At 39.5% G+C, this 27906-nt stretch overlaps 1 protein-coding gene across 1 annotated transcript; it reads left to right on the top strand.

The window, feature by feature from the left end:
* The first annotated feature begins 86 nt into the window (after positions 1–86).
* Positions 87–27432, top strand: SEC14L2 (SEC14 like lipid binding 2). The gene is made up of 12 exons (XM_075213124.1): positions 87–305; positions 5421–5502; positions 7494–7537; positions 9237–9299; positions 12186–12374; positions 15246–15341; positions 16771–16831; positions 19165–19248; positions 19445–19551; positions 21364–21503; positions 22313–22482; positions 24666–27432. The coding sequence occupies exons 1-12, from the start codon at positions 252–254 to the stop codon at positions 24806–24808; spliced, it is 1233 nt and encodes a 410-aa protein (XP_075069225.1). The 5' UTR covers positions 87–251; the 3' UTR covers positions 24809–27432.
* The last annotated feature ends 474 nt before the right edge of the window (positions 27433–27906 follow it).

Here is a 27906-nt window from a genome sequence, read left to right as displayed (position 1 = left end):
CTCCGTTGTATTTAGAATAGATGCACTGTGTAGATGATCAGAACCTTGTTGTGGGAGAACTTGGCACATGGAGCACTGTAGCTTTAAGAGAAGGAGGCTGTCCCCAGAGGCGGAGACCGCGGCTTGTAATATGAAAACACAGGGAAGCCCGGTGACAGAGTGTGACAGTCACACACCCTCTCCAGCATAGAGAGAGACAGAGAGAAAGAGACAGAGCTCAGGAACGGAAGAGAATACAGCCCGGTGCTATAATGAGTGGCAGACTGGGGGATCTCAGTCCCAAACAGGAGGAGGCCTTAGCCAAGGTAAGGATGTCACAGCACTCATGCAGATGTCATCTAACCACATACTGCATTATCAAATTGTGCTATGTTATCGTTGACTCATAGGTAGTGCACAGTGCATTACTCCGTCTAATTCATCATTCACCTACCTTCTGCACTAAACCCATTCATCCAATCTCTTGTAACCCAGATCATTGCCGGTGTTAGTCCTTTAGCAATTCTAGGTCACACATTCAGTGCACTACCCGGCACTCTAAGCCTGTTTTGTAATTCTGCATGACCAATGCTTGGTGGCATCACCTCTTCCCCAGTAACCTCTTTCCTCTGCACAACACTAACCTCTTCCTCATTAGTCCTGAGCAGTGTCTAACCCCGTCTACTTATAACATCCGTCATGGTAGTATTTGTTTTCACTTGTTCTACCTGCTTAATTCTCTGTATTTTTAGTGCAAGTTGTGCAGTAATCCCAATTGTGTGACACCTAGGGAATGCTGTAACTTAGTCACAATAATATAAGGTAACAGAACATACTGTTCTGGGATCCCTCTGCTCTCTATACACCCTTTAATTTCTAAAGCAATACACACTTATAGAGGGAATGATGAGTTTTATTGCATATATTGAGCCTCATTTAGGGGGGGATTCAATTGGCCGCGTTACTGTAAAAAGTAATGCGGCCTGCGCATTATGGTAATAGTGTGCTTAAATACCGTTATTACGGTAGTTTCAACGCTCCCTGAGCTGAAAGCAGAAAGCCAGGTTAAAATTACCGTAATAACAGTAATAGGTTTTACGCGGCGGGGAATTGAATTCCCCCCCTTAGGGGTATATTCAATTGTCGGCGGAAACGCCCAAAAAATCTTGCGGCGCGCACTATTACCGTTATTACGGTAATAGTGCTCATAAAAAACTTTATTACGGTAGTTTTCTACCTGAACCGCGAGCTGAAATCCAGCTAACTATTACTGTAATAACGGTATTAGTTTTAACGCTGCGGAAAACGGCGACAATTGAATATGCCCCTTAGAGTTAGTTGTAATTTCCAGCTTGAAGGTGCAGTTTTGCACATTGGCAAAACAATGTTATGCTCAGAGGCTGGCTGGCAAATGTTAGCCCGGGGGCGAGACCCAGCTTAGCAGCCTATTACGAACACTTTAAGGGGAAAAAAATGTAGTTAGCCTATTGACCCAGCCCAAGATTCCCCACTATGGAACCGGCCCAGGGGACAAATTGCTCCCTAGCTCAGCCAACCTCTGGCTACGCTGCAGGGGGGCAAATTTAAAATGTGCAGACAGATATAGATTTGGGAGGAGAGCACCTCCTAGCTCAACTCTAAATTGCAGTGTGAAAATAACATTGCCATGGGGTACTTGTTTGATACAAGCAAAAGCAGGCAATTTTTTATTCCTGCATGCAAAAAAATGCATTTGCACCCCCCTTGTCGCATCATGACTTATCCAACTGAAAATTTGTTCCTAACTGTAAACAAGGCGCTTAATATGGTTATAAAATGTTATATTTAATTCAGCTTACATTATAACAATCACAAAAAGAAACTATGCCATTACAATATATTCACTGATTGTACCATTAGGGCTCACTACCAGTGGACAAAGATAACCTATTAAGTATATGGATATGGAATTGTTAAAGATTGTTAAGTAGGTCAAAAGCAGTAAACCTATTCTAGTCCAATTATTAGCACAAACAATTGCGCAGATTGTAAATGCCACAGACGCAAATAGTAATAATGCAGCACCTATATTTAGTTCATCAGCAAATCGTTGGTGGTTTATCGGTTATCCACCATTATTAAACATTTTCTAAGACAGAGTATTAATAATAATACTATTAAAAGTATTCTGTTGGATATAAAAGATAGTTAAAGGAGTAAGCTTCACGTATTATAATGATCATATGTTCAAGAGGTTTTGTCCAAAGGATAGAGACATGGAAATATTAATAATGGGAAATCTAATAACCAAGTCTTATTTGTGGAAGACTACAAACTACAGCCATTTCGCTATAATTGGAAAATATTTTTTATGAAGTAGTTGAATATATGTATGTGACTTCATAGCAGGTAGCAACCAACATAGACATTATGTTATCCAAGAGTTAATGCAACCGATTTATCTAATCAGGTTCATAGAGCAAAACAGAGACCTTGACTTCTAAGGCCACTGTGTTTATGACCTCGGTGCCATCACAAACCTGATGCAAGGATATTAGCCAATGATTCTTGATAAAGAGAAGTGTAGACACTTATCAGTCACTTAACTTTCAAGAAAAATGCTGTTGAGCGAGTTCATTCATCCAAGGTATTTTTTAAACAGTTTGCCCACAAAAGAAAAAGTGGTTCAACAAAACCGAAGAGTAAAAAGGCAATATGTGTGAGCGTTTAAACACATCTAGTTAGAGGAAGAGAGATATTACAGGGAATAGTTTGTAGATTGAAGTCTGAGTTGTAATACAATCTATTAAACAGTCCTAAGTGATGGGACACAGGCTTTTTATTAAAGACATTGATGTTAGGACAGCAACAATGACACAACTTGTGTAGTGATTACTATGCAAATTGCAATCAGCACTTCATGCAGGGATAGTGTAAAATCCCTCATTTAAGGAGTATATGTATCAAGCTGCGATTTAAATAGCTAGAGATCACCAGAAATTTAACCACCAATTGGCCATATGTATTAAGTAGTGATTTTTAAGTCTAAAATCAGAAATCGCTGTACATTTCAAGCGAGATGCAGCGGTTTTAACATCGTATGCAGTCTCAAATCGCCCGTGTTTTGTTTTAAAAAAAAAAACCCTCCCCAAGCCAATTATCTCTAATGTAGGTAGTAGCAAAATCGAGGGGGACAAAACAACTGGGGTCCCTCCGATTTTATTACAGTGCATAACATACAGATATGGGTGGGCACACAATACAGCAAATGCATACATACAATTTCAGCACATACAAACATGAAGGGCACAATATAGTATGACAGAGAAATGGGGGAAAGTTCAGCACATACACACAGACATGTAATAGCAAACAGGACAGCCCATACAGGCATGGAGAGGGGTCAGTATAGCAAATATATACATGAGTGGACACAGTACAGCACACATAGACATGGGAATTGTACAATAGAGCACATACAGATATGGTGAGAAGAAGCACAGTACAGCACTCACAAATACAGGGGTGCACTATATTTTAACTACTGGCATAGAAGTGCACATACAGTACATAATCTAAGGGTTTCAAAGTACAACATACATAGAAACAGGGGTGCAGGTTATAGCACTTATTGATACTGGGGTGCACAGTACAGCCCATACAGGCACAGGACTGTACAGTACATCCCGTAGAGAAACAGGACTGCACAGTACAGCCTCTGACAGGCACAGGACTGTACAGTACAGCCCATACAGGTACAGGACTGTACAGTACAGCCCATACAGGCACAGGACTGCACAGTACATCCCGTAAAGAAACAGGACTGCACAGTACAGCCTGTACAGTCACAGGACTGTACAGTACAGCCCATACAGGTACAAGACTGCACAGTACAACCCGTAGAGAAACAGGACTGCACAGTACAGCCCATACAGGCACAGGACTGTACAGTACAGCCCATACAGGTACAGGACTGCACAGTACATCCCGTAGAGAAACAGGACTGCACAGTACAGCCCATACAGGTATAAGACTGCACAGTACAACCCGTAGAGAAACAGGACTGCACAGTACAGCCCATACAGGCACAGGACTGTACAGTACAGCCCATACAGGTACAGGACTGCACAGTACATCCCGTAGAGAAACAGGACTGCACAGTACAGCCCGTACAGGCACGGGTGTGCACAGTACAACCCGTACAGGCACGGGTGTGCACAGTACATCCCCCATACAGGCATGGGGGTGCACAGTACAGCCCATTCAGGCACGGCGGTGCACAGTACAACCCAGACAGTCACAGGGGTGCACAGTACAACCCAGACAGTCACAGGGGTGCACAGTACAGCACGTGCAGGCACGGGGGTGCACAGTACAGCCCGTATAGGCACGGGGGTGCACAGTACAGTCCGTACAGGAACGGGGGTGCACAGACAGCCCATTCAGGCACAGGGTGCACAGTACAGCCCATACAGGCACAGGGGTACACAGTACAGTACAACCCATACAAACACGGGGGGGGGGGAGTACAGCACACACAGACATGGGGAGAGGAGGGGCAAATTACAGCACTTACAGAAATTGGGAGGGGCACACTACAGCACATATAGACTTGGAAGGGGCTGTGTGCATCACATATAAACATAAACATGGGAGAGGCGCAGTGCATCACATATAGACATGGGAGAGGCACAGTGGACCACATTCAGATATGGCGGCACAGTGTGTCACATACAGATATGTAGGGCACAGTGCATCACATAAAGACATGGTCACAATGGATGGCAGAATGCATCACCTGGCACACTGACTAGCAAAGCATGCTGGAGCTTATAGTTTCACAACAGCTAAGGAGCTGTAGGTTGGCCAGGCCTGGTTTAGGGTAATCTGGGTCCTAGGCAGGAGAGTAGGCAGGCTAATGGATGACCCGACTTTGGTGTCACAACTGTGTGAATCATGGTGTTTAGGGCTACATGAGAAAAACTTGCTGATGTATTTTTAAAACCTACTTCTAAAAACTTTGTCAAAGTAAAAAAGACAAAACCAAAACATATCACTTATCTGGTGCTAATCATGTAAGCAACCCCTATTTGTCTTAAAGAATAAAGCAGTGATATAACGAAACATGAAAAAAAAAAATTATACCAAAACTTTACACTTGTTACTAGTATAACAATCTTCCTTTCATGCGCTGACCTCTGTGCTGATAGAGGGCTCACACCCATCTCTCTGTGCAGTTTCTATATGGAATGAAATATTTCTGTGTTACTTAGGTTATTACAGGTCACTAAAGTGTTTCTCACAACACAAAGGTCCCTGATAACCGCATATATAATGTCTGTCATATTTAAGTACTCTTTTTATGTCATGTCTCTGGTTTGTCTATCAGATATGTTCATCTTTCTGTGGCAACACTTGACGGTGGTCTGCAGTTGTAACATCTTCTTTTTCTTTGTCCCCAGTTCCGGGAGAGTGTTAAGGACCTGATTCCCAAGCTTCCCCCCTTCTGTCAGGATGACTGCTTTCTGCTACGTTGGCTACGAGGTAAGAACGTGGTTAAAGAGTTAACAGGGTAATAGCGTGTAAAGCAGCGAGATAAGGCACCTGGTCCTTGAAATAAATGTTATTGACAATTAAGAGCTAAAAACCATCGAACATGAAAGCCCTTTACCCCCTAGAGAAGGAGTAGAGTTATGGAATAGATGTTAACACTGATTACCCCCTTATTTTTCATTCTTATTACAGACATTTTCTATGTAGATAATACTTACACTGGCACTACAGTATCAATCTTTATTGAACCTTCCACTGTGATTACACATAATGTTATCTGCTTTGATAAAAGTTGTGCATATCATATTGGTTACGTTACAAGGAGATATCAGGGATCTGACATTAGTGCCAATAAAAACAAATCCGTTGATGAAAAAAATACCAATGCACTAATTAATGAATTATTACAAATATAAGAATTTGCCAATAAGTAGGATTTTCAAAGAACCTTTAGTATAATTTATATTATCTTAGTTTATTAGCAGCTTTAAACCTTTAGCCAAAAGATAACATTTGCTTTACTGTTATGTACATAGACTATTGTAAATTGACTTTTGTTGCTATAAACATATTGATGAATAAGGGATGACTACTATGCCTTATCTTATGTATTGCTCTCTAATGCTCGTCTATATTATTTTCTATGGAGTCAATGACTTAGGGTTGTGCTGCTCGCAGGAACTAATGTACCTATATAAAGTATATTAAAATAGTTAAATACATGCTTTTTACTATGGTAACCAAGGAGGGTGTTCTACGTTAGCACGATGATGACAACACCGACAACATACACCCCGACATAAACACAACGAATGCAAACTCCCCGACAGCGTTGTAATTCTGACATGTTGGAAGACAGAACTTCAAGAAATGCGACCAATCAACATGCCGTCCGTGATGAATGACGTCACTTTAAAGTGCGGCACTGTCACTCGGGATGTGAAGGTAGTAATTTAAAATGGTGCCTCCTGCACAATTTTTTTTTTTACAAACCCTTGTACATTGTGCAGGCGGTGCCTATTTAAATTACTATAATGTTCAGTGAGCTATGCACAGCCCTCTCCCTTCCCTGCATTTAACTGTGTTGACAGCACAGTGCAAATATTATCCAGTTACCAGTGACATTCTGGTTTTAAGCCGAGAAATCTATGCCGCTAACACACTTCATTCTCTAAACACTCTGCAAATACCAGTTTCACCCAGGTTACATGATCGTAATATAATTGTATATTAGGAATATATACCAGTATTGCTAATATACTATGTTAGTGTTGGCAGAGAATAAAAATCTGTTTTATGTGGTCCTGTCAATAACAAGACATTTTAATTGCCACAAATGTCAGACCCATGAGCACACAAGACTGGCAAAATGCCAGGTATGACATCTTAAGCCGCACTAGTAAAAGATGGTAGTGCAGGGCCTCTCCGCCTTAGCCGTAGCCCCCAGTCTGATACATGCAGCCATTGTTCTGCCAGTTGTGGGAAAGAACTGGCAAATTATTTTTGTTAAACACTTTTAAATGGCGCTGAAGGAGTGGGGGTGGAGTCTGTGAACCAGAGAACCAATCAAAGGGCACACACCCTTTTGTGATTGTACCTCCCAAAGCTGTAACTGGAATGGTGGAGTCCTAGGATACAGCCCCCTGAGGCTCCATCCGATGAGGGTTCTCCTGCACTACCACATTTTACTAGGTGGTTCCACAATCTAGAATGGATAGGAAAACTGATTTCACTAAATACAGCATAATTTCCCTATAGTATTACAGGTTAACAATTGTTTGTTCACAAATTTTGAAAACTTTTCCATTAGTAATTGCTCGTCTGTTTATTTTTTTCTTTTGCTTGTTTTGCTGCCAGATGAGCCAACAAGGCTTTGTGTTGCAGGGCCCTCTGGTAGTAGGAGGGTTAAGGATTATGGATTATGTAATATAATATCCCTGTAATCTCTGTCTAATCTCTTCTCTCACTGCCCCATCTCTCAGCCCGGTCCTTTAACCTGCAGAAATCAGAGAGTATGCTCCGAAAGGTGAGGACTTTATACCTGCTGGAAAAGTAATAATATGTATGACCTTTAACCCTATGATAAAATTGTGCTGTTTGCTCACAAACTTTATATAGCTGTTCTAATAATACTAATGTTGTGTATAAACACAATTACATTTTAAAGCCCAGTATTGCACACCAAGTAATAGTCTTCATTAAGGGTATCCAGCATGGCCATATGCAGCCAGCAAGGGCTGTATTGTAGTCCACACATATGCCATCATTTTTGGAATAGTGTTCAGCTCACAAACAAACAAACAATTAAAGTGTTGCAAAATAAGACAGGTTAGTTCTACATGAACAGTGATATTCCTAAGTAATGTTCCCACGTTTCACCTTCTTCTTGAAAATTAGAACCTTTCTCATATAATTTAACATGACCTGTTTCACCAGTTTCACTCCACTGATTTTCCAATTGCATCATTAACTGATGGTAAAAGAAAATCCTTTGACATTGACTGTAAGCTCTCACAGACAGGGCCTTATGTCTTATGTCTGGACTCTGTCTCATGTCTCCGTCCTCCTCTCTGTCCCTGTTTTGTCTTATGCTGAATTGTTTTTGTATGTCATGCAATTTTTTTCGTTAATTGCAGACATACATTTATTATTCTGCTTATATGTACTCATTAATTTATCTGTATGTGCTTTTGTTGTATGTTCTAACCTGCTATGTACATGTATTATTATCATTATGTTTTATTTATAATGAGTCACAAGGCGGAAGCCTTGTGACTCATTATAAATAAAACGTAATGATAATAATCAATTCAGACCATTACTGCATTTAGACAATAAGTGGAAATAAAGAAACAGAATATTGCGTACTAGGTCAGTGATGGCTAACCTGTGACACTCCAGGTGTTGTGAAACTACAAGCCCCAGAATGCTTTGCCAGTAGATAACTAGTTGATAGCTGGCAAAGCATGCTGGGGCTTGTAGTTTCACAACACCTGGAGAGTCACAGGTTAGCCATCACTGTACTAGCTCATTAATTTAGATCATACTGGGGGTAAGTAATTGACAACCACTGATCGCCACCCTCCACCTCTTTATTCCCAGCCACCTTCACAGGAAGAATGCACCACGGCACATCCTTTGCTGTTTGCCCCGGTCTGGAGCGTTATGCCGCTATTGAGTAGGATGTTTCGGTCGGTGTTTCTTCCCCCCGCCTGTGCATATCCCCTGCCTCCTCTTCCTCCATCATGTTTCTCACAGCTACTCATTGAATTGAGCGACACAGTGACAGATTTAAAAACAGCTTTGAATCAGCTATTTGCGCATAGCTGATACAGTGGCGCCCGTATAGTTAACAAGTACCGACAACTTACATTTCTAAGCCCCCACGAGTAGCCTCATCAGGCAGCAGCTTCCTATACAGAAGTATGACAGAAATCATAATCAATATACAAGTCATGGTTGGGACAGACAGAAATGATTCATAAATAATAAACATCCCGGGGTCACAGCATTTGTACAGTGCAAGCCTGTGAGTTACTCTCTGCCTAGAAGAGCAGCTAACATGGCAGCCTGCGTCAGTGGTGGACACATTTAGTTAAGTATAAACTCTTTTGTTATTTTAGGTATGGTTTTTAGCTCAGTAATACACAACCATTGGGATACATGTGTTTCAAATACTGTTTTTACAGGCTCTTTAATTGAATATTTCTTTATCTTTTATTCAGCATATGGAGTTTCGGAAGCACATGGACTGTGACAATGTACTGGAGAAATGGCAGCCTCCAGAGGTGAGCATCACACAGAGCAGCTCCTCACTCCCCTTACGCTGTGGGCACTGCTAAATCTTCCACCTACCACAAATCCAGTTATGGGTGGAATATAACTAACTCATACTTGTCAACTCTCCCGGAATGTCCGGGAGACTCCCGAAATCCGGATAGGTTTTTCGGACTCCCGGGAGAGCAAGCAGGTATCCCACATATGGCAACTTACTCGCCAAAATGAAACGACTTCTGGTGAATCGCGTCATTTTGTCCAAGCCCGTGGGGCCAAAATGACGCGATTGACCGGGCCCCGCCCCCTCTCATCCTCCAACCACGCCCCCTGCCCGGGATCTCCCAGAATTCACTTTTCAAAGGTTGGCAAGTATGAACTTACTTGGGGTCTGACATTAAGGCTCTCTTTTTAGTCTCCCGATATCCTGCTGCGCAACTAAGTCCTTCAATTTCTGACTAATTTTACGTAATACTGTATTGTTCCTTGCGGTCTTCACTGAGTTTTATCTTGATTTCTATAGTAATAATTCTCCATTTAAATAAAATAATTGTTCCTCCTCAAAATCCCTTTGTGACCCACTCTCAATGTTCTCTTGCCTCTGTAATACACAGTAATGTGTTATATATGATAGCACAGTATAGTGCTAGCTTTTATTATAATATTCTATCTATTATAGCACATTACGCTATATTAGATAGGTAGGACAATTGTATGGAAACGCAGGTCTACAGACCATGAAGGACATTACCATGCTGGCCGAATAAGAGAGCCCAGCAAAGTACAGTGTCTGTACAACCCTTGATCAGCGTTGGATAGTGTGGAAAAAGAAAAGATCACCATTATGGGGGGCAGGGAGGGAACTTTCTTAATTTTACTGGTGCACCTCTTTAAAGATGACAGATCACCTTTTTATACTCATATTTGACTAGATGCTTTTCTTAAGGCTGAGTACACACTACAGGGTTTTCACAGATTATCGGGCCAATCACATGATAAACGACCACTTGGCCCGATTTCACATTAGCATGTACGGTTTCGACGTTGAAAGATTACGTTCCAAAGCACATTATATCGTTTGATTTGATTTTTAAACCAGACTAAAAATCTCATAATGGAACAATGTCGTTCCTGTTCTGCAGTGTGTATACACGCATGACCGGCAGTGTCCATAGATCTCTATGGAGTGTGCAGAGTCACAATCTTTTCATCAGCTGATGGTTATGCACAGCTCTGAAGGTAAATAGTATAACATGTGTTTAGTGTGTACACAGGAGTCGGCATGCTGATCTGGACTTTTTTTTTTCTTTTTTTTTTATCGTTGGTAAAATCATTAAGGATATCGCATCGGGAGAAATTTTGTGTAGTGTGTACCCAGCCTTAGTATGTTGGTCACTGTAAGATAACATTTGTTTTGGATGTCTCTTCTATAATTCTGTAAATGGCTGTGCAAATAAGAGTATGGGTGTAGATATTTGAGTAGAGATTTTAAGCTGAGCAGTTTATCTGGCCGCAGCCCAGACTTGCAAAATCCTTTTTAACTGATCCTTTAGTAAAACCTTCTCTGGATAATGAAAGGTGTCAGGTTAATGATAACCCTCCCTCTGACACCCCTGTTAGTGTGCGCCACGAAACAATTATTGGTAATATACTTGCCCCATTTATAGGTGTGTTTTTCTAAGACTTGGATACGTAGGAGCCAGGTTATCATTGTGTCTGGTTACTGTGGCTGGCACTTTATTTTATAGGGGTGTTTAGTTTAAGTCTCTTTAGGTATGGGGTTCTTAGCTTGTCTCAAAATATAGTTTTCTGTGTTAGCCAGAAGAGCAAATGCAAAACGTATTTGTTAATAGAAAAACAAATTATATAGAGATGCTTTTATAAAAACTATCTGTATAAATAGTAAATTCTGATGCCACCACTATAATTAGTGAGGTTTGATATCATCACTTGTTGTTCATTAAGAAAACTTGTTTATATTAAGGAATAATGCACCCACTACTGTAACTCTTTTACTGATATTGGTCAGAATATAAAAGCCGTAGGCTACAGCTTGGTGCTTTTAAATGGTCACAGAAGTTCTTGTAGAAATCTAATATCTATATAAATTACAACAGGGAGTACATTATCCCATATATATCTAATAATTAGAATTATTTAATAGATTGTTTTGTTGTTGATAAAATGCAGCATATATAGCCATCATATTGTAGGTCATTAGCGAAGCACCTGAGTATCCTGTATTCAGCATCAGTGCCACCATACAAAAGGAGTCTATTTATCAAAGGGAGATAAGCCCTAATAGGGCTAGTCCCTATTTACCAAAGTCCCTGGCTGGTGAAGTCTATAGTCGACGGTAGCCATCAGCGGGATCCTCCGCCAAAGTACCACCGCTGTCTTCCAATGACTCACCCCTTTTAATAATGGTATTAGCTGTGTTGCCCGCGGGAAAAAATGCTTTATTACTAAAATTAAAAAAAATTCCAGGGTATTTTTTAATTTAAGTTTTTCCTTATTTTATTTTTTTTCTTCTCTTTTAACATTATTCATTGTTTTTAATGAATCTGGATCTGGAAGCCCTAGTCCAGGCTTCCAAATCCGGTGCACTTGTTTTAGCTAGGAATCCTGCTCACGTAGGCACTTATTGATAGCAGACTGCCCCGGTGACCTTGGTTTGGTAAGTTGCAGATTGAAGATTTTAATTTTCATTAAAGAGGGGTCTTGATAAATAGGCACTTAAATTACATTTATGTTGCACATACTGATAATTTTAAGGTCTGTAAACAAGCATAGTAATGTTCTAGTTTTGTTTTTCTTTTCTTGATTAAATAGTCTCTTCCTCATGCTGAGATTGTTCTAGATTGTACCACAATTATCTTTCTCTACATTTATGTCCCCAGGTAGTCCAGAAGTACTTGTCAGGTGGATTGTGTGGTTTTGACCAGGAAGGCAGCCCTATCTGGTATGATGTCATCGGGCCCCTGGACCCTAAAGGGCTGCTGTTCTCTGCTTCCAAACAGGACCTCATGAAGACCAAAGCCAGAGATTGTGAGAGCATGCAGCGAGAATGCCGTCTGCAGACTGAAAAGGTGACAGCCCCTGATCCTTAAAATAGGACCACAAGAGTAATGAGAGGGCTTGAGATGTACCAAAGAATTAAAATAACCATCTTCGCATATGATATTTCATAAATCAATTCCTTACATTATCTTATAAAAAGAACAAGTTTCAAGTAAATTTACTAGACTTAACAATCACACAAGCCTTTTTAATATTTCCTTGTACAGTTTACATCTGTAAAGTGTTTTATGTCTTTTCTTCAGTTGTCTGCGACTTATTTATTATTATTATTATTATTATTATTATTATTATTACTACCAGTATTGCAGTTCACTGAGTTGTGGTTTTGTGCTGTTACCATGGAGTGTTCTTCTTGCAGTACCTTCTGGGATCATCTCTATTATTATTGGAGAGCTTACAGTCATGGCCAAAAGTTTTGAGAATGACACAAGTATTGGTTTTCACAAAGTTTGCTGCTTCTTTGTTTTCAGACCTTTTTGTCAGATGTTGCTATGGTATACTGAAGTAAAATTACAAGCATTTCATAAGTGTCAAAGGCTTTTATTGATAATTACATTAAGTTTATACAAAGACTCAATATTTTGACCCTTCTTTTTGAAGACCTATGCAATTCGCCCTGGCATGCTGTCTATCAACTTCTGGGCCACATACTGACTGATGGCCACCCATTCTTACCATTCTTACCTAATCAATGCTTGGAGTTTGTCAGAATTTGTGGGTTTTTGTTTGTCCACCCGCCTCTTGAGGATTGAGCACAAGTTCTCAATGGGATTAAGGTCTGGGGAGTTTTCTGGCCGTGGACCAAAATTTCAATATTTTGATCACCGAGCCACTTAGTTATCAATTTTGCCTTATGGCAAGGTGCTCCATCATGCTGGAAAAGGCATTGTTCATCACCAAACTGTTCTTGGATGGTTGGGAGAAGTTGCTGATGGAGGATGTTTTTGTACCATTCTTTATTCATGGCTGTGTTCTTAGGCAAAATTGTGAGTGAGTCCACTCCCGTGGCTGAGAAGCAACCCCACACATGAATGGTCTCAGGATGCTTTACTGTTGGCATAACACAGGACTGATGGTAGTGCTCACCTTTCCTTCTCCAGACAAAACAATCTGACAGGGGATTCATCAGAGAAAATGACTTTACCCCAGTCCTCAGCAGTCCAATCCCTGTACCTTTTACAGAATATCAGTCTGTCCCTGATAATTTTCCTGGAGAGAAGTGGCTTATTTGTTGGCCTTCTTGACACCAGGCCATCCTCCAAAAGTCTTTGCCCCGATCCCATAGCTGAATCAGCTTTAGGAGACGGTCCTGGCGCTTCCTAGACGTTCTTCAGCACCCTAAAGCCTTCTTCACAACTATTGAACCTCTCTCCTTGAAGTTCTTGATGATCCGATAAGTGGTTGATCTAGGTGTAATCTTACTAGCAGCAATATCCTTGCCTGTGAAGCTCCTTTTGTGCAAAGCAATAATGACTGCACGTGTTTCCTTGCAGGTAACCATGGTTAACAGAGGAAGAACAATGATTTTAAGCACTACCTGTCACGAGCCGCGGCGGTACTCACAGCCGCCGCGGCTCGCTTCCTGTCTGCCCCAGCGTCCCGGCCGTCACCATGACGACCGGGACGTCACTTCCCTGCAACTCCCGACCGTTGCCGAGGCAACGGCCGGACGCCCAGCAGTGTAGCGCCGCGTCCCGGCAACAGGGGACAGCCGGGCGCGTGCGCAAAAGGACCTAATAGCCTGCTGGCTATTAGGCTGTAATTATTTTGTTAGTCAGCTCCTGGGAGTAGTTGCAGAGCTAAGCTCTGATTGGCTCACCTGTACATTTAAGGCAATGAGGTCTGCTACCTCATTGCCGGTTATAGCTTCTGTGCTCCAGTCTGCTGACCTGCTTGTCCCTGTTCCTGTATTCTGATACCATTTCTGATCTCCTGTGTATGACCCTTGGCTTTGAATTGGACTTCGCTTGTGTTTCCTGTGACCCTGATCTCTGGCCTGTTTACCGTTCCTGCTTTCCGCCTGTGACCCCTGACCTCAGCTTGTTTACCGATACTGTTGTCTGCTGCCTGCCCTTGACCTCTGCGTGGACCTCACTCCGCTTGCCTGGGTTCTCCCCAGCCGATACGCACTTCACGACCCTCTGTCAGTCTGCGGCCCAGTCTGTCCCCACCATCAGGGGCTCCAGTGAACACCTGATTGGCAGAGTAGATTCCGGGTTGTGTTGTGCCGGCTGGAGGGGTTCCTAACACTACCCTCCTTTTAAAGCTTCCAGTCTGGTATTCTAACTCAATCAGCATGACAGAGTGATCTCCAGCCTTGTCCTCGTCAACACTCTCACCTGTGTTAACGAGAGAATCACTGACCTGAAATGCAGTTTTTGGGATAAAGTTCATTGTCATGGCAAAGAGGGACTTTGAATTTAATTGCAATTCATCTGATCACTCTTCATGACAGTCTGGAGTATATGCAAATTGCCATCATAAAAACTGAGGCAGCAGACTTTGTGAAAAATAATATTTGTGTAATTTTCAAAACTTTTGGCCATGACTGTAGAATTGTTTAACAAATTGATTACCACCCAGCCACTATTTCACTCTTTATTCGTGACTTTCAAGCAGGTGTCGACCATTCACCTAATCAACTAGGGTCCCACAGTGGTTGATTGCTATTTGCTATATATTTATTTATATATTTATATGCATTTATGATGTTGATTTCATGTGATATATTTAATTGATAACTTGGGCAGTTAATTCTTATGTCAGCTATGTCTAGCGTCATAATTGATAATTGGTTTTCATTTATTTTAATAAATATAAATATTTTAATAAATCTTTATACAGCGCTCTCTTATTTATTTATTAATTATTTTCTTCAGCTGGGCAGAAAGGTTGAAGAGGTTGTGATGATCTATGATGTGGAAGGTTTGGGACTAAAGCATCTGTGGAAACCAGCAGTGGATCTATACGGGGAGGTAAGGTTTTGCACAAGTGTCGACTGTTAATTTTTACATGCTGCTCTGAATTTACGAAGTCATTAATGCACAATGTATTTAGACTTCAGCATGTGAAAAGATTAGTGATTGGTCAAGAGCATATGGCTTGTTAGAGAGTTGACTGCAGGTTTTGTTTGTCAGTTGTTCTAGAGGTGGATTAGTGCTCAGTGTTTTAAGGGAATGTCCACTTTTAATGCAAAATGTTGCCTACTTCTTTCAATTTCTGTGTAGGCTTCTCTGACCATAGCCATCTACACAGTATATTTGTTGGTCCAAAACTATACCTTTTAATGACATTGAATTACATTTTGTGTTGTGGGATTGGCGTATACGTTTATATACATTTTACCAAGGTTGGACATGACCTGTAAGGTAGCACTACCACAAAGTAAGACTTTACTAAGATGCACCTCTTCCTAGAAGGGCTGCTCCTGAAAGACCTTTCTCCAGGGGCTCCTGTGTTCCTCTTACAGTCCAGGCCAGAAACCAGGGTGGTGGTGAGCGGGAGGGCCAGTCAAGTTATTGATGTCACTAAGGCATTGATTGAGCCTTCTGATTTGTCCTGCTCACACCCTTCCAACTTGCAGTTTATGTTGGTTAATGGAAGTTATTTGATGGTTCTGCTTTACAGAACTGGCAGAGCTTTCCCTGTGAAACAGGCTGAAGGGTTATTTTAGGTGATAACAGTATAACTTAGCAATGCTCTGGGGTGAGTTGTCCAATTTTAAATACCAATATGTTAGTGTTGCTCACATCTAATGTATGAATCGTTCATTGACAACATATATTTTTAACACATCCATAAGCTTGACAGGTACAGCACTCTAGAGCAGTTAGGACATTTAGACGAGTTGTATTGACAACCTGGTGCTTTTGGAGTTGTATCAACAGACTAATGTTGTTGGGAGTTATTTTTTCTCTTACGTCCTATTGGGGGACACTGCGATACATTGTGGTATAGTATGTGGTCCTGGAGTCCAGGTACTTTACAGACGTGGTCGTCTGTTAACACATTTGTCAAATTCTACAGGTTGCAGGGCGTTGCATCTCAGGATCCTAGTTTTGGCCACAAGGTTATGCGTGCAGCTGTTTCAGAGTAATAACCCCCATTAGGGGCAGTTTGGAATGTCCCCAAAGTATCGCGAGGTGTTCCCCATTAGGATGTAAGTGAAAATCCTATTTTTTCAGAGGTTGGTGAGGCAGTTTCGTTCATTCTGGAGTTGTGGTGGCCAGATGAGAATGTTGTAGGTTGTAGTGGCAGATTGAGGTTTTCTGGGGCTGTAGTGGAAAGCTTAGACTGTTAGACGATGTAGTGTCAGGATGATGCTATTAGGTGCTGGTAGTAGGCTGATTTTTTTCAGGTAAATCTGTATGTATTCATTTTCAAAAATCTGTTCTTGTTCTATAGGTCTTGCAAATGTTTGAAGATAATTATCCTGAGGCTTTAAAAAGACTCTTTGTAATTAAAGGTGAGTTCAGTAAACTGTTATTGAGAGTAACAGTAAGATGCTATACACAATCTATAATGACGCATTTCTTACACATCTAGGTTTTGTTTACTTATGTTATGTGGTAAAGGACATTTCCATCTTTTGATACACCGGTGAGAATTCACTTCAGCTCCGCAGGGTATCTCTGGAACAGTTCGTGGAGACACATTACGGAGGAATAGTTAAACAAATCTCTGCTCATTTTTTCTGGCTTTCCATAGAGATGCAAGGATAAAATGGAGGGAGATTCTGTGTGGTATTGGACGGCAATGTGCACAGCAGGACATCGCAATGATATCCGGCAGCACATCGCCAGCGATTGAATCCCCCCCCTCATACTCTTAAAATAGGGCTGGGCAAGGTTTGCAAAAAGTTAGGAGCCAGCAATGTACAAAATCATTAGGATTGAGTTTGTCAACACGTACCAACAGCACACTGCGGGTACCAGCTGCGGCCAACACATATTCTCAGCAAGTAGCATTGAGCGTTTAGGATGAGTCTCCATGACCCTACATTTGCACAACTCTTTTGTTCTACCTGTCAATAGACTATGTACTGTTAAAAAGCGAATGACATAATAAATGATGCATAACAAATAGATAAATTAACTGTGGGTTCCTATGATGACTCAACAGCTTTCTGCTACCTGAATACATCAGCCACAGAAATCCGTCTCACAGAAACCCAGAGGTTGCATTAACTGCTATGTACAATCAGAAGGCCCCGGATCCTGTGGCTGATATGCATGTTGCATAAAGTGAAATATGCAGTAGCCTAAAACTAGATCCTGGGCTGAACCAAATATTTATATACCCTGCGTTAAAAAAATGTTTTTTTATTTTAGAATACACAAGAGATTGCGGACCTATGTTGGTCCATTGATACACGTGTGTGAATGAGCTAAGTTCACACACGTATCATAGTGCTACTTGCATTTCATGTTCTATGTGCAATCTGTCAGGTAGGCCACAGAGTGGAATGCCATTTACTGGAGCAAATATTAAAATCTTACAAAAATCTTAATAAAATACATATATATTTAACACTTAGAACACTTCAAAGTTAGCACATTATCCGTTATTGATACTTTAAATTAAAATGTCACATAAGGATGTGTCTATATAAGTGATGAGTTAGAAAAGACTCCTGCTATGTATATTCCAAAAAAAGTACAGTGACACCAAAAACTGTCTCTTCACTGTCCAATTTCAATAACGATTCCATTAACAAAAGGAGAACACAGAGCACAGAAATTAATATGTATGATTTATTCATTTAAAACCGAAATAGTACTACTTTCAAGTGTTTAAGTATGTCTGCTCATTACAAACAATCTGAAGTGTTTTGAACATAAGACATAACTATAGCCGTAGTAGCACATGCAACACCTATGGGGCCAGTAACATAGGGGAAAACGCTGCCGTTAAGAGCCCCACAGCTTTATAAGTGCTTATATGTTACAGTAAGAGGGGAGAACTACTGTAATCTTTTGCCACCCCTAAAGGTCTTCTCTGATAAAATGAGAAAACATCTGGAAAAAAAAGTAAAAAAAATAAATCTATAATTTTATTTTTATATACATATATATATATATATATATATATATATATATATATATATATATATATATATATATCTAGAGAGAAAGATAGAAATATATATGTAGATATATATATATATATATATATATATAAATATATATATATATATATATATATATATATATATATAGATATAGATATAAAATTTGCTTGGGTAGAGTAAATATTGCAAAAGTTTTTTCTGATGAAGTCGACATCCCCAAAAATGTGAAAATGGGTCTGGTCATTGAGGTATAAATACCTCTGTCCATTAAGCGGTTAATGTGGTTTGAAAGCAATCAGAGCAAAAACTTTGTATGTAAATTTGAATCCCCTGTGTGAGATTAGGAACAATGTAACTGGTAATTCACAATAGTGGGCATTGATTAGCATAGTGGTTAGCACTTCTGCCTTACAGCACTGGGGTCATGAGTTCAATTCCCGATTATGGCCTTATCTGTGAGGAGTTTGTATGTTCTCCCTGTGTTTGCGTGGGTTTCCTCTGGGTGCTGGTATTACCCGGAGGAAACCCTGGTAGGTTAATTGTGTCTGTCTCTGTATGTGTTAGGGAATTTAGACTGTAAGGCCTAATGGGGCAGGGATTGATGTGAATGAGTTCTCTGTACAGCGCTGCAGAATTAGTTGCGCTATATAAATAAATGGTGATGATGATTATGCAGGTTCTGTATTGGTTATTGATGTCACAGTGACTCTCCTGTTCTTCCACTACAGCTCCTAAACTTTTCCCAGTGGCATATAACCTTGTTAAACATTTCCTGAGTGAGGATACAAGGAGGAAGATCATAGTGGTAGGAGGTAAGGAGTCTGGGTACATTTGCTATGGAGATACAAGCAAACATGTTTTGAAACATATTTACAATTTAATTAAATTAAAGAATATGTGTCCTTGTAATAAATGCTTTTAAAGTATTTCACTTATAATTTTCTCCATAGTCAACAAAGCTGCTGCTTAGTTTGTGCATTATTTTGGTGACATTTTTGTATTCTCTAGACAACTGGAAAGAAGTGCTTCAAAAATACATCTCACCAGGGGAACTGCCCAAATACTATGGTGGAACTCTAGCAGACCCAGATGGTGATCCAAAATGTAAATCTAAGGTACTGAGACTGATTTGACTATAGATATGTACAGGTGAAAGGTCCTGAACTCTCAAGTCTACTAGATTCTATTCACAGTCATGTTTAGGGGCAAGTCCAGAACTGTGAGGGGTTCAAACTTTAAACCATAAACTACACTGCTCTGCAAACACTCATCAGCTGTGGCTGTGTAACAGATTCTGTTTGTGTTTTAATAAGCCTGTCTTCAAGGGGGATTCTGGGAAGTGGTAATCCCCAGCCTGCTCTTGCTTATAAGATGCAAGTGTGAAATTTAATAAATAATTTATTATGAATTAAATTGCATTTAATTTTTAACTTGGGAAAAATCCCCCTTGTTGCTTGAAGTCTTCAGTTCTTCTTGGCCAGAAGGGCCCCCTTGTTGCTTGCAGTCTTCAGCCAGAAGGGCCCCATACTTGTAATCCAATCCGGAACATGCTTGGTTAAAAAAAATAAAAAAAAGATGACTAACGCCGCAAAATGCTTCTACAATGTAGAAGCTCCGATACGCAATGAACTTAGCTCTTACACAAGGTCTATTTATAGCATAAGGGGTTTTCCCAGAAACACAACTCTGGCAATTTTACATGAAATCTCAGGTTCATACATCTGCGAGTTTCAACTCTTCTGAGAAAATCACTGGATTTGCAAAATCGCACCTTGATACATTTACCCACAGATCTCTCTAGAATATAAATAATCCCTTTTAGAACAGGACATGATCTACAGCAGGGTGACTGGTCATGGCAAATGGTCACTTGATATATCAGCAAAGCTAAATTAACCCCTTTGTTACATGTCCAAAGGGAGCTACAGCAGTTCCCCTGATTGTGTCATAACTGTAACAGTTTTTTTTTTCCATTTATTTTTTATAACCGCAAGTGCATGGAGAGATAGTGTTAAATAGAACAATTATATAGAATAAATTTGTCAATACAACATTTTCCATTCACAAAGTTAAATCATGATCTTTAGATTTTATTCTAAAGCTAAAGAAGCTGTTGTACCACATACCAGAAATAACTATTCCTTATTAACTACTTTATCAGCCTGTCTGCTTTTATGTATTCAAGAAAAGTGTCACATCCATGAATGATTACTCATGGATGTGATGGTGCGGCACTTTGGCACAGTGGTTAGCATTGTCGTCTAGCGCCGAGGTCATGCGTTTGATTCTGACCAGGGCACTATCTGTGGGATTTGTATGTTCTCCCCATATTTTCATGGGTTTCTTCTGGGTGCTCTGGTTTCCTCCAAGAACATACTGGTAGGTTAATTGGCTGTTGTTAAAATGGACCCTAGGATGTGTGCATGCAATAGGGAATTTAGAATGGAGCAGGGACTGATGGGAATGGTTCCATGTGCTCACTACAGCACTGTGTAATGATTGGTGCTACATAAATAAATGATAACAATAATAAAGTGATTAACTTAACAGGACTCTGAAGCTTTATTATGTGCTATGGGTGTGTCTGGGAACTTCGCTACCAGTAAAACACAGGGGTTCCAGAAGATTCCAATGAGTTACTGATATAAGCAGTCCATATGAGACATGGATCACGTGTCACAAGTTTGATTTCAATGGACTATTATTATAATGGAATGGATACTGGAATCCTTGTTTTTGAATGTGGACTAATAAAATATCCTCCCTTTCTGCAGATTAGCGTTAAGGTAGTAAGGGAATAAAGCTTTGCCAGTGATAAGCACAGGATTAAGTAAGGTTTGAATACATATGAATACCAAGGAAAGGGCAGTTTGCAATCGATATGTTCAAATTGGTTTTCTTAGTATATTATTATATTTACGTTTCAGATAAATTATGGTGGAGACATCCCTAAGTCATACTATGTGCGGGACCAAGTGCAACAGAATTATGAGCACAGTGTGACTATCAACAGAGGCTCCAGTCAGCAAATGGAGTATGAGATCCTGTTCCCAGGATGTGTACTCAGGTGAGTAGCCAACTACATTTGTGTTACTTGCTGTTATGGAAGATTGGGACACCAGACTCATCTGGTTTACTGTTTAGTGTTCTAGAATGGCTTTCAGCAGCCACATACACCCAAGCTATGAGATCAATCCCCACCTTGGCCAGGATCACTTTCAGTGGGGCCTGTGAGTGCGACCAGAATATTCTGATACCTGTTATCCTACAATCACATTTACCAACATGTCCGATAATGATCCAGTCAGTTATTAGGGTAATTTTCTGGCCACACAGTTGGATATTGGACCAATTTCCTAATGTTGTTACATGGGCAGCATTAGACAAAGTCTCTACGTTGCTAAGGTAGCATACAAAGATTTGTGTCGTTGACTGTGTGTTAAGGAATATAAGGAAACATTTATTTTTTTTCCATTTCTAAAGCTACAGTACCTTGTGTAATCTTTTTAAATGCTTAGAAAATGCTTCTTTACATTAGATGAAACAATTTTGGAACTCATGTTTTTCTGTGTGTTTACTGTGTTTCTCGTATATCTACAGATAATGTATTTACTTTGGGAATAGAAAATGTTTTCTTGCTCTTGTAAATAATATATTTTGCATAACGATAAAGGATTGTTTTGCAATTGCAAGAACAAATGTAATATACATACTGCTGTCCTTTTTTTGGTCTGGGCCCTTCCTTTTTGGTTTTACAGTAGACAAACACTAAGCTGTTGTATGTTAAATGTTCTAACAAAAAAATAATAATACAGTAGTTAAAAGATGTTAACAATAAGAAACACACATGCAAAATAATATTGTCCCATTACGCAGGTGGCAGTTCCAGTCAGATGATGCTGATATTGGGTTTGGCGTTTTCCGGAAGACTAAGGCGGGAGAGCGTCAGAAGGCTGGAGACATGATTGAGGTGTTGCCTAGCCAAAGATATAACGCCCACATGGTACCAGAAGATGGGAGTCTGACCTGTGCTGACCCTGGTACATGTAAGTACAAATGTGGAGAATATACCTTTTTTATATCATATTTTTGCAATAATACATGAAAGATGTGTGAGTTGTTTTTTCATACTGTATACTCTTAAGGAACCTTTGTAAATCTCATTCTGTATGGTAATGTGTATGATGAGTTCTAATGCTGGCCACTACTCCTCTTGATCCATAAGTCAACAACATAGATGGACAAAATCACCAGATGTTTCTTGTCACCTGATCACCACACATGTGCAACTATGGTGACAACATTTACTGTTTGGCCTGATAAAAATGTCAGTGAGATTGTTTGCCGATATGGGCCCAAAGTCAACCATACAAGTGTTATTAAAAACAAAACATACCCCTCCCACTTGCAGGATAGTACATTTATAAATGTTCCATATTGTAATGTGCAAAAAGAGTATGTAAGGGAAACTAGATCTGTAGATGAGTAGCAGCCTAAGGTATACATACATCATCCATATAACTAAATACACTATTTCTCATCTTTCGATTTTAGTGCTGGCTCTTTTACATATTTAGCTGTTGGGGAAATGTGACCTTCTGAGTCACAATCTTTTGATAACATTGTTTTAAAGTCTTGCATGGTTTACAGTACAGCCATTGAACATAGCCATGCATCTACAACTGGCAAAGGACAGGAGCAGTTCTTGTATAATCACCTACATTGTAGTCAGAGGAAACTGTATACAAATTTAATCCGCAATGACAGCCAATGTGATCACAAATAACTGGATGCCTGTATTCAGAATTTAAAACACTAGGCAAATACTTAAACTGTGGACAACTCCTGTTATTTTCTAAACATTTTTACTGAAAAGTGATAACTATTTCATTTGTCATTCTACAGGTTGATTTTTTTTATGTCTCATTGATTTTACTGTTTTCTCACAATTCTGATATTTGAAAAAATTGGACATATGAGAAATTGTAATACAAATATATTTAAACACGTTGTATAGAAATCAGTGTCCAAATGAAAATGGGAGCCAAATTTAAAACTTCTGAAAAGCAACGGTTGAGGTGTTGCCCAGAGCAACCAATCAGATTCCAGCTACATTTTTTAGAATGTACTAGCTAAATGATGGCTGGAATCTGATAGATTGCTATGGGCAACACCTCCACTTTTTAGTTACTGTACCCCCAAAGTGTTAGGGAAAGGAGGTGTTTAACTGAAGCTCTCCCACAATGCAAACGTGTATAAATGTTTACATGTTATAATGTAGCCTTAGATGTCCTAAGAAAATGCTGTTGTGTGTAATTAATGCTGTATCAATAATAAAAAATAAATACAATAAACAAATTGAAGATGTTAAAAAATAAGAAACACACATACAAAATAATATTTGACAAATACACTTTAATAGTGTTTTGGTCTGTAGATGTGGCCCATTAAAGAGTTCAGCAAGTTTTGTTCATATAATTATTTGGGTGAAAGTATATGTGGAAAGAGGTAAACGTGTTTTTGTTTTTCCTCTGTGTATTTTGTTTTTAGGTGATAAATGTGCAAAACGGACCCATGTGTAATCATTTGCTAGCAGAGTATATCTAGCACTTTCCTTCCTTGCAGATTTATCTTCAGGAGCCCAGGCCCATGCAGTCCTCCAGTTTCTGTTTCCCTTAGCGTATCGACCAAATCTTACTTATAATAGAAATTTTAAAAAAGTCTTGGCAAAACTGATGCAGCAAAGTGCAGAATTATGGCAAGGAAATGGTTATTAAGTCAGTAAAACATTTCTAGTTACTTTAATGCTCCATGATGTGTATGAACGCTCCATGAAGGCACTCTGTAGCCATGTATCTTCCACTATTTTTCCTTGCATCCAATAAAGCTGCACAGAAAATCAGCGATGTTCGGGGTACCGTAGTGCCTGGACACAAACACATGGGAAAGTCTCATGAGGCTTCTATGGAGCTTTGCCCAGAATAGTGTATATTAATTTTAAAAAATAAGTATATAAACTCTCTTCTTTGAAGGCACCAACACTTCTGTAGTCTCTGTGAGAGAAGTTTGTTACATAGTTGGCAGCAGTAGGTGGAGATGTAATGAGATCCTGAAGCTGACTGTGGCATGTACATATACATTTGACTTTAAAAGGTACAGCTTTATCTGCACACAACAGCACTGTAAGAATTTCTCTCCTAATACTCCAAACTCTCTTCTTCCTCTACAGATGTACTTCGCTTTGATAATACATATAGCTTCATTCACGCCAAGAAGATCGGCTACACTGTGGAGGTCTTGCTGCCTGATCGTAGCTCTGAGGAGAAGATACAGAAACTTGAAGAAAAGCTGGAGACCAGTCTCAGCCTCTAAGTGGACCCATAAAATGATCATCCTCTCTACAAAGCCCGAACAAGACATTGAAACTACACTGAGAAACAGTATATATAGAAGAGCCAACTAAGGTTCTGAAAATGTAATAAGGCATCTGCATACTCACCTTGTAGACTAGTGTGTGTGTTTGTCAAATGCCTTATTGCATTTCAAATTACCAAAAGTTTCATTGTGTCTGATGGTCACAGTTGCCTCTAGATAAAAAAAATAAAAAATGATACTAAGGACTAGTAAAAAGATAATGCTTGTGACAAGTACTGAATGTGTCAACAAACTTGAAGGACTGTAGCACAGTCCAGTGTTTTTTTGGAGAAAGTCTAGAGACCTCATGAGATAGGTATACTGTTAAAGAAGTGTCATTCATTTTATTGTGTTTTCATCATTGGATAGTCTTATTTTAGATACTAGACCATGTGGTGGCACATAAGGCCATTAACCACGCCTGTGTGGAGATGGTTATATTGAACATAGGAGTAGCCTATGTCAGATTCAGGTGGTGGAAAGGTTCTCACAGGAAATGACAAATACCATGACTCCCCAATTTTTATGGAATCAAATACCCAAGTAATAGATCATCCGTTATTTGTGTAATTATCATTTCACTTTATGAAAAGACTAAAATATACCTAGAATAATTAATTAGTGAGAGGCTGTTTTAAAGGAGCTGTCCACGTTGAATCCCCCACCCCAAATGTCATTCTATTCTGAGTGAAGTCCTGTCAGAGTCTCACATGATGTGCACATTTCCGGGTAATGCACATCTAAAATATTGCTGAAGTGGTGCAAGACAACTCAGAAGCCTTTTAGTACCCTATCACACGAAGCTCCAACAGGACTTCGCTCGGAATTCAATTCTACCCTTAAATTGACTTCTCCCCTTAACCCACTAGTAGAAGTTCAGAAGTGCTATATATGGGAACCCTGCCACTTGGAGGGGGCATGACTTAACCAATGTGGCGGATGAAGCTGATTTGATGGCTGCCTTAGTTTTATCAATCTACTCTAGTCAGCACTCTAGCTGTATCCCAATCAGATTCGGAATTATACGACTGTGGGGCGTGCAGAGTTAGGGCATGGACAGATGCTCTAACATTTGGGAGAAGCTCCGGACAAGGATTCAGTTAAAATGAATTCTCAGTGGAAATGAGAGTGTGCCTTCTCTAGAAAACTACTAAGCTGAACCTAGATGTTCTGATTCAGAATGTTCCCCCATGTTGTTCCCCCATGTTGTTCTCTCTCTGCTTTAGCAGTGGAACTATGAACTGACTGTCAGAACGTATGCAGTCAAATCTAGTGATATCAGATTTCAAATCTAGTGGTATCAGCTGAATGACAAGCAGAGGACACATACAAGAATGACAAGCAGGGGACAAGAACATCATCTAGCATGAATAACTATTTTCACTGGGACTTTCAAATCTAATCATGATGGCTAAATGACGAGCAGGGGCAGGTCCGCTGGCAACATCGGAACAGCACTGTTAGGTGTTGATTTCAATTCATAACTAATAATTATGTTCTCTTTCAGTTTGTTTAATATTTCTGTAAATCACAATGTACTGTAGCTGCTTGTGTAAATTACATCACAAATCCAGTATGGCTGTTAATGTGGCAATGTGTTAAGTATGTGTGCTTGTATATGTCTTACATTTTGACAGTTGATTTCTGAATCACTAGCAGGCTGTTTAATGGAAGAAAATAATTATTTACCTCCTTCCTTTTAAGAGATAAATATGAATGCACTGATGTATCTAGTTGTAAATCCATAGGAAATTACTTGTGTTTACACAACAAATGAAAATACATGTGTGGTATAATGTATATGCTGTGCGCATCCACAGAATGTCCTGTGTTAACCTGTTGTGCTGTTTCATATATTGCATGATGGCCAGTATAGTCTATCTGCACAATTGGAAACTATATATAAATACTACATAACAATTACAAAATGAGGTATATCTTATATACCACTATTACTGTTCTGCTTGTTTAATTTAAACTATTTGATCATTCTAGATTCCATTTGATCCTGGATCAGACTGATTTTGTTATGTTTTTATTGTGAATTCCAAATACTAGGTTTACATTTTCTTTTTGCTTTGTTTCAATTAAAACTGTGATGTAGATGGCACACAAGATACTTTGGTCTGGCATGGGAATCTCAGGGCAATGTGACCTCAATCTCTGAAGGTAACCAAACATGCAGATCTGGTTGACTAAATTGGTTGTGTATAAAAAATGAGCCTGAGTGGTATGTTTGTGATTCTAAAACAATAGTTTAGAATTTTAAAATGTGATTCAATGATATGACCAGGCTACTGATCCCCACTGACACAAGTGGGTCAATTGGCTATCCAAGAAGTAGGGCACAACCCCTTACTTTGTAATTTGGTAATTCAATTGAGACAGCCAACCAGATTTGCAGGTCTGTGGCCAACTTTAGTTACTATACTACATTTTAAAATGTAGAGCTAATACTGATACAGTTTGGGTTTTCTTTCTCTCTTCACAAATTACATAGATTGTCTTTCATACACCTACTTGGTTTTCAGTTTTTTCAGGTATTTTTTATGAAATTGAATAAATCTGCAAGCAAAATTGTATCTGGTTTTCTGAGCCCATTTTGGCAATAACACCCAAGCTATAGAGTTTTATCACACCTCATATTGACAGAAAGGCAAATAGATAAAGGCAAATAGATAAACAATTGCTGAATACGGATGTTAGGAATATTAATAATACAAAGACAAAATAAAAATATATGGTTAGAGTCATTGGGTTGAAATAGTGAATTTCCATTTATATATATATATATATATATATATATATATATATATATACATATATATGATGCAGTTAAGTTTGGTTCTTGGAGGACTACAATAAAATTGAGGAAACAATATAGGGTGGCATAGGAGGAAAAAATTACCCTACAGTGCGGCATAGGGGAGAAGAGGAAAGGGGAGGTGCAATGGCAGTTGCTCAGCACAGGTAGCATTATTGAAGTAAATAGTCCAGAATGTGGTTTATTCACAAAGTTTTAATCTGCATGATACCATTGATGCAGAATTTACTAC

The sequence above is a fragment of the Mixophyes fleayi genome, chromosome 1 (genome assembly GCF_038048845.1).
Source record: "Mixophyes fleayi isolate aMixFle1 chromosome 1, aMixFle1.hap1, whole genome shotgun sequence".
Lineage (NCBI taxonomy): Eukaryota > Metazoa > Chordata > Amphibia > Anura > Limnodynastidae > Mixophyes > Mixophyes fleayi.
This window is presented reverse-complemented; position numbering and strand designations above follow the sequence as displayed.

Excerpts from the sequence above, each read along its gene's own strand:
- SEC14L2 (XM_075213124.1), top strand. The coding sequence starts at position 252 with ATGAGTGGCAGACTGGGGGATCTCAGTCCCAAACAGGAGGAGGCCTTA. Across the intron at positions 19,552-21,363 it reads ATCCAAAATGTAAATCTAAG|ATAAATTATGGTGGAGACAT; the intron begins GTACTGAGACTG and ends TTTACGTTTCAG. Across the intron at positions 22,483-24,665 it reads CTGTGCTGACCCTGGTACAT|ATGTACTTCGCTTTGATAAT; the intron begins GTAAGTACAAAT and ends CTTCCTCTACAG.